The sequence below is a fragment of the Haliotis rubra genome, unplaced genomic scaffold (assembly GCF_003918875.1).
Source record: "Haliotis rubra isolate DU_JTF1 unplaced genomic scaffold, ASM391887v1 Scf248, whole genome shotgun sequence".
Lineage (NCBI taxonomy): Eukaryota > Metazoa > Mollusca > Gastropoda > Lepetellida > Haliotidae > Haliotis > Haliotis rubra.
This window is the reverse complement of record NW_025766536.1, coordinates 33,345-41,481: the sequence shown is the minus strand read 5'-3', so window position 1 is coordinate 41,481 and position 8,137 is coordinate 33,345. Positions and strand designations below refer to the sequence as shown.

The following is an 8,137-nucleotide window of genomic DNA, read 5'->3' as shown; positions in this document are numbered from 1 at the left end:
ATAGTAAACCACATAGTAAACCCTACGTAATATAGTATAGCGTATAGTGTATATAGCAAAACCACATAGTAAACCCTAAGTAATATAGTATTGTGTATAGTGAATATAGTAAACTATGTAGTAAACCCTAAGTAATATAGTATAGTGTATGTAGTAAACCACATAGTAAACCCTAAGTAATATAATATAGTATAAACTATATAGTAAACTCTAAGTGATATAGTATAGTGTACAGTGTATATAGTAAACCATATAGTAAACCCTAAGTAATATAGTATAGTGTACAGTATGTATAGTAAACCACATAGTAAACCCTAAGTAATGTAATATATAGCGTATAGTGTATATAGCAAAACCACATAGTAAACCCTGAGTAATATAGTATAGTGTATAGTGTATAGAGTAAACTGTATAGTAAACCCTAAGTAATATAGTATAGTGTATATAGTAAACCACATAGTAAACCCTAAGTAATATAGTATAGTGTACAGTGTATATAGTAAACCACATAGTAAACCCTAAGTAATATAGTATAGCGTATAGTGTATATAGCAAAACCACATAGTAAACCCTAAATAATATAGTATAGTGTATAGTGTATAGAGTAAACTATATAGTAAACCCTAAGTAATATAGTATAGTGCATATTGTAAACCACATAGTAAACCCTAAGTAATATAGTATAGTGTATATAGTAAACTAAATAGTAAACCCTAAGTAACATAGTATAGTGTATAGTGTATATAGTAAATCACATAGTAAACCCTAAATAATATAGTATAGTGTATAGTGTATATAGTAAACCACATAGTAAACCCTAAGTAATATAGTATAGCGTATAGTGTATATAGCAAAACCACATAGTAAACCCTAAGTAATATAGTATAGTGTATAATGTATAGTGTTGAGTGTATATAGTAAACCATAAAGTAAACCATATGTCATATAGTATATTGTTTAGTGTATATAGTAAACCACATAGTAAACCCTAAGTAATATAGTATAGTGTATAGTGTATATAGTAAGCCACATAATAAACCCTAAGTAATATAGTATAGTGTACAGTGTATATAGTAAACTATATAGTAAACCCTAAATAATATAGTATAGTGTATATAGTAAACCACATAGTAAACCCTACAAATATAGTATAGCGTATAGTGTCTATAGTAAACTATATAGTAAACTCTAAGTAATATAGTACAGTGTATAGTGTATATAGTAAACCATATAGTAAACCCTAAGTAATAGAGTATAGTGTATATAGTAAACCACATAGTAAACCCTAAATAATATAGTATAGTGTATATAGTAAACTATATAGTAAACCCTAAGTAATATAGTATAGTGTATATAGTAAACCACATAGTAAACCCTAAATAATATAGTATAGTGTATAGTGTAAACCTCATAGTAAACCCTACGTAATAACGTATAGCGTATAGAGTATATAGCAAAACCACATAGTAAACCCTAAGTAATATAGTATTGTGTATAGTGTATATAGTAAACTATGTAGTAAACCCTAAGTAATATAGTATAGTGTATATAGTAAACCACATAGTAAACCCTAAGTAATATAATATAGTGTAAACTATATAGTAAACTCTAAGTAATATAGTATAGTGTATAATGTATATAGTAAACCATATAGTAAACCCTAAGTAATATAGTATAGTGTATATAGTAAACCACACAGTAAACTCTAAGTAATATAGTATAGTGTATAGTGTATATAGTAAACCACATAGTAAACCGTAAGTAAAATAGTATAGTGTATAGTGTATATAGTAAACCACATAGGAAACCCTTAATAATATAGCATAGTGTATAGTGTATATAGGAAACCACATAGTAAACCCTAAGTAATATAGTATAGTGCACAGTGTATATAGTAAACCACAAAGTAAACCCTAAGTAATATAGTATAATGTATAGTGTATATAGTAAACGATATAGTAAACCCTAAGCCATATAGTATATTGTATAGTGTATATAGTAAACCACATAGTAAACCCTACGTAATATAATATAGCGTATAGCGTCTATAGTGAACTATATAGTAAACCCTAAGGAATATAGTATAGTGTATAGTGTATATAGTAAACCACATAGTAAACCCTAAGTAATATAGTATAGTTTATATAGTAAACCACATAGTTCCTCACAACGTCCATTGGATGATAATGGTCAGAGAATATGACCCGTTTATGTTACAAAAAACGGGGCCACCCTTAATACATTGCCTAGTATCTGTGATGAAAGAATCAACACGTTCAACACTCCCTGAAAGCTGTCAGGCCACACCACTACTGATATGTGCTTTGGGGCTAGTTTTAGAATAGAGTGCAGGAAACCTGAAAAACGTATAATACCACATGCCGTGTTTTATAATAGAGTTTCAAAACACACATTTGAAACACTGCACTGTGACATCAGTCTGACAACAAGGATGTTGTGGTCATCGGGTTCATGTATGCTCAGAAATGTCCGTGCCAGCATATTTCGTGAAATTATAGATTGAAATTAGGAGGTGTCCATTCAATTACTGATAAAAACAAAGCTCAGTATCACAAATTGTAGCGGAGACATAAAACTGGTAAGACATAAAAGAATATTCACTCACTCACAGTGGCACACTCTTCTATAGTTCCTAGTTTGCAGTGAAAGTGTTTTCCATTATTTTACGGTGATACCTTTTCTATTTGTTCGTATCAATACACCAAGCTGGGCTGTACAACTCTTTATACACGTGCATTTTTTAAAACTATTTGTAGCCAATAGGGAAGGATGATGCTCAAAGCCGGTTAAAGTATCTAAAAAGTATTGTCTCCCTGAGAATTTAGCTCAACCATCCTTTTAAACGTAGAATGTTTGTTATTATGGCTAAATTTCCCTTACATCGCCAGCGGCTGGGGGGATGGTGTAAATCCAGCTAGGGGCCATGCAGGTAGCAAAGGCACTGTAAGTCCCCATGGTCCCTAGCATGGTGATCTACCTTCAGTTCCTGGCGATCTACAACCCATTCCCATGCTGTAATGTCCTAAATAGTGTATACTTTTTAGTCACATGCTAGGTTTCAATATTTATCTGTGATATTCTAGTTCTTTAACTGTCCTTTGCAGACAGCGTTTAAGATATAACATTATAAATCATTTAAATATGACGTATTGTAGTCACGTTATGGCCGAAATATTGCCAAAGTGACTATAAATCTTAACTCACTCACTCACTATTTATAAATCTATAAGTACAACTGGTGGCGTATCAAGGTCTATTCAGGTTCAGTCATGTGGATGTATTTTGAGCTGACGTTGTTCAAAGAAAATATTTTGTCAAGATGTGTATCTTATGGCTGCCTGAAGATGGACATGTCTTATGAACATAAGATCAAAAATCATCAGTTGGTAGAGATGTTGGATTTCTATCTGTGAAGATGTGACTACAGAAAAAACAAATATTGTTTTCTTTTAATGATAGAAATCTATGTAATTACAACTCAAGAACACACACAAACACACACACAGCCATGTTTCTGAAACATAAACGCGTTTTCCTTTTTCAATTATATAGGAGACCAGTTGTAACATTTGACCTGTCCTTAACACTACTAACAATGCATTGAAGAGTGAATATTTGACATAACATGGTTTCACTTTATGAATGTGTTGTTAAGATGAGATGACGAACACGTAAAACATGGAGGAAGATATGAAACAAATGTTCTTTACGGTTTGATAATAAATTACAAAAAATATCCACGTTCTTCTTGAAACTAAAACTGTGTGTTTTGCTGCGCTGCGATGGAGACCATACATGTAACATGCCACCAGGAATCATTATTTAGATGAGTGGTCTAATCTTCATCCAGGAATAGGTAAAGCCTGACAAACCAGCCCATTTAGGTCTCTTACTTTACAGTTTATTCAGGTCTGAGTTGTATCAGGATCTGACCCACCACACACCACGCAGATACATTTTTATTTCATTTTTTATAGTTTCTTTAAAACTACATAAAACATACATGTTCTTTGAAAATATACTATTGCTGAGATAGTGATATTCGGTGAGACACGCAACATGCAGTCATTTAGTTGAGAGGTCGGATCTTCATGGGTGAGTGAAGTTTAGTTTTACGCAATATTCCCGTTGTATGGCGGCGGTCTGTAAATAATCGAGTCTGGACCAGACAATCCAGGGATCAACAGTATGAGCATCGATCTGCGCAATTGGGAACCGAAGATATGTGTCAACCAAGTCAGCGAGCCTGAACACCCGATCCTGGTAGTTGCCTCTTACGACAAGCATGGGTTACTGAAGATCAATATTCTAACCCGGACCTTCACGGGTTGGATCTTTATGGAGAAAGATGTTAGACGAAACATTTCTCTTGATGCACTTTCAGAGAATGCTGTGCGTCCCCTTAAAAACTGGAATTGAATCTTTAATCGGTCAATGTGAACAGTATATGAAATGTTCTTTTCCCAAATATACAGATTTAAGTTCCCTGTTTCTCTGTGAGTGTATATATGTCTGTCTACATCTGTTTATCTGAACATAAGAACAGAAATCATCAGCTGGAAGAGATGTTAGATTTCTAGCAGTGAAGATATGACTACAGTAGGAAACGATAGCATTATACCTAATATATTGCCAGAACCCTCTCAACCATGTTTCTCAAGGACCAGTTGTAACATTTGACCCGTTCTTCACATTGTTTCAATTTACGAAGAATAACACGTAAAAGATGCAGTATGGTATGAAACAAACGTTCTTTATGGTTTGCTGATAAATTACAAATCATATTCATGCTCCTCATTGGAACTAAAAATGTCTTTATTGCTGCGATGGTGACCAAACATGTAACACAAGAATTCATGTTTTAGATGGGTGGTCTGATCTTCATGTAGGAACATGCAAAGCCTAACAAACCAGCCTACTAAGGTCTCTTTCTGTACATTTATTTAGGTCTGAGTTGTAGCAGGATAATAACCACCACGCGCTTTTAAAGAACACAGATAGTATGGCATGAAGAATTTTATTAATTATTTTTTATAGTTTCTTGAAAACTACATGAAACATTCACGTTCTTTGAAAATATGATATTCGGTGAGACCGACACGCAACATGCAGTCATTTAGTTGAGAGGTCGGATCTTCATGGAGGAAGATGTTAGGCCTGACAAACCATCCCATCGAAGTCCCATACTGTACAGTTTGTTCAGGTGTGAGGTTGAGCATGATTTGAACCACCACGCCCCTTTACGCTCCACAGCACAGTTCAGGGAGTATGTGTCCAGATCCAGATTCTTTGCACTGAATCTGTAGTTGTTGTGATACAGCATCTTATCTCCTTAAAATACACAGACACAAGCATATTACACACTTTAAGACTCCATTGTGAACTGTAACATAGTGTTTGGTCCTGGTTGAGTGTTTGAAAACACTTTGTGCTTGCATAAGAGTCAGAGCCAAATGGTGAAGAGCCAAATGGTGAAGAGTATGCCAATGAGTGCTGTGTACAAACGGATTTCTGCCGAAATTGACCGATATGATCATATGTTCTCTTCTCTCCTTGAATCACATACCTTCTTTCCTTGAATCACATACCTTCAGTCGAAGTATTCTGATCATGAAGTTGAATGGAACAATGCTTAAATGAGCATAGAAAGATTATATAAAGTTCACAAACACAAATTAATATTTCCAACATACTCACCAGCTGTTCCTGAGTAGTTCCCTATGAACAGAGTGTAGAACTCTGACATGCTGCCCAGATGGAAACTGTTGTACTCGGCATAGAATTGGCCTCCTGATTTGTTCACCAGGTCGATCCTCAGTTCATAGGTTTTCTGTTTCGTCAGTCTATGTATCTTCTCATTTCCTGAAATATGACCACTGCGTACATTATCCCGAAGTCTTTGGGACACCAATCACACATTGTATGATATCAAAACTCAACCATCATTGCTAAGAAAGTGACATGCTCGTGTCAATGAGGCAAGTGAACGAGTACAGCAAAACACACTGTGTATAGCAGTATTACAGCAACACCAGAATGGTCATGCTACGTTTTATCAATTGTTCCATGTGGGGAATCTAGTCCAAGTGTACAACGTGACGACAAAAACGGTCTGGCTTTTCACACCCCTACACACACACCAACACAGGCGTGCATGCATACTTATTGCGTGAATGGTTTCCTTTCTTTTATATCTATTACAGCAACTTTCTTTTTCGAAGTCTGTTTTCCGCAATCACTTGACTATCTCTTCCCCCTCACATACTGGATACTTATTTCTTTTATACATCCATATCTATAGTTTCTTTCCATATCAGTTGCAGACACATACATACCAATTGTGATACACAAAATATGAGATGCCAAGATATCACTAACACAGACTAATGATAGACGCACGCCTTTCCATTTGTTGTCATATACTCGACATTTAAACGATGGAATGAGTAAGATGTCATGCATAAACAAATATTGATGATTTTGAGGAAGAATTGATGTTTATACGCACCAAGCCAGAATTCTCGGGTGAGGTTTCCAAATCCGTCCATGTATTCAAACCAAGTTCGATAGAAATCTTCTGACCCGTCCAGTCGCCTTTGAAACACCTGAACATTGAAATTCAATGTCACATAGTGCTGATATTGAGATGTATGACACATTAACATTATACATTGAAAGAAGAATTATCCTGCAACAGATATTTCTGAAACTTACCAGCCATCCTCCGCCATGTTGAGTCATGTCACAGTAGGCCAGAAATGAACCCTTCCCATCGTTCGGTTTGATTCGGTAAACTCCGTCCTCAGCTTCGGGAAACTCATCCAGGATGCTCCTACAATCTGTTCAATATAAAGTGTATCCGGGATTATTTCGGAAAAAATGATAATGTAGTTAATGTATGATTTATTTAATGTCTCTATTAGTATCAACATATGTCAACTACGTTGAATAGGGAATCAATCTTTCTTAAGTTGTATCTTGACTGAATATTATCATCGGCGCAGTATCCTCAAGTATTCATTATTTTAACAATATTTCTAACCTACTCGAATTAGCATCACAAGCGTGAAATACACGTTTGATTGAAACGACAGTTTGGGCGGAAACAGGATCTAATATTCCAAGAAAAAATACCTCCTACCCAAATGGTTTGGTATTGGTAGGGATTTTTAAGTAATGATTTGTTCAAACGTGGGCTACAAAATGAGTAACTGTTGTTGATGCTACATTAAAAACATAGAAACCATATAGATATCGACGTGAGAAGTGGATGTTAAGGTTTGGAATACGAGAAAGCTGAATGGCGTTTTACATTGAACGTTGTAACGCTCATCAAGAAACACATCAAGAGGAATATGAGGCTCCTTAAAATTGTACTCAAAGAGCATGTGCGTAAATACATAGAAAACACAAATGCAACATGTATTTTATGTTTTAGAAATACGAAAGAGCGTGGAATGGTACGTTTTTCTATGGTTTACTGTGCAGTACACAAAGATTATGACATGTTGGAGGTGAGTGTATCTGGATCAGAAAAACACGTGGTAGACAGGCCTGAGTATCGGCAAGGCTTCAAAGTCAACAGTGCCTTAACTTCCTATCCTCCTCGGTACTCACCACTGCGCATGTCCGTGTTCCCACAAGTTTCATCCCTGGAAGCCAGGAAGTTATCCATGGATGTCTTGAAAGTGTCGTAGTTGTCCAGAACCTGACAGTAGTCGCCGGATATGTTAGCATATCCACACGCCACCAGCAACACTACACACAGACACAGTCGGAACACCATAGTGTGTATACAGTCTCTTCTTGTGCACGGCCTCTATGTCATCCAAGTAAATGTGTGCTTGAGTGTGGAGTACTATATATTTATAGGCAAGCTTCACTGTCAGTCAAAACACTCAGCATATGCAATAGGAATACGAGTCCCACAATGATAATTCTTGTGGTGTTCACTGGCTGCATTACACGCATAGTGGTACTTGTACATTGAACTGACAAACAATACCAAGTGAAGTGGACCTCCGCTGTAACTGAAGTAAGTCATCATCCCGGTCCTCTCTGGTATCCTTCTCCTCATGGTAGTCACACTTGTCTACCACTTGTCTAACTTCACTTG

At 35.7% G+C, this 8,137-nt stretch overlaps 1 protein-coding gene across 2 annotated transcripts; it reads right to left on the bottom strand.

The window, feature by feature from the left end:
• Positions 1-3,898: 3,898 nt before the first annotated feature.
• LOC124279181 (fibrinogen-like protein A) lies at positions 3,899-7,901 on the bottom strand. 2 transcript variants are annotated; one of them, XM_046714980.1, is made up of 6 exons: positions 7,639-7,890; positions 6,736-6,860; positions 6,530-6,626; positions 5,719-5,883; positions 5,244-5,352; positions 3,899-3,949 (listed from the first exon to the last, which is right to left on the bottom strand). In XM_046714980.1, the coding sequence occupies exons 1-6, from the start codon at positions 7,805-7,807 to the stop codon at positions 3,943-3,945; spliced, it is 672 nt and encodes a 223-aa protein (XP_046570936.1). In that variant the 5' UTR covers positions 7,808-7,890; the 3' UTR covers positions 3,899-3,942. The 2 variants fall into 2 exon arrangements, with proteins under 2 accessions (XP_046570936.1, XP_046570935.1); XM_046714979.1 differs by lacking the exon at positions 3,899-3,949 and having other exon boundaries at positions 5,023-5,352; positions 7,639-7,901.
• Between the last annotated feature and the right edge of the window lie 236 nt (positions 7,902-8,137).

Coding starts and splice junctions, on each gene's coding strand:
- LOC124279181 (XM_046714979.1), bottom strand. CDS start 7,807: ATGGTGTTCCGACTGTGTCTGTGTGTAGTGTTGCTGGTGGCGTGTGGA. Junction 6,861..7,638: donor GAACACGGACATGCGCAGTG/GTGAGTACCGAG, acceptor TATATTGAACAG/ATTGTAGGAGCATCCTGGAT. Junction 5,353..5,718: donor GAACTACTCAGGAACAGCTG/GTGAGTATGTTG, acceptor GTGTATTTTAAG/GAGATAAGATGCTGTATCAC.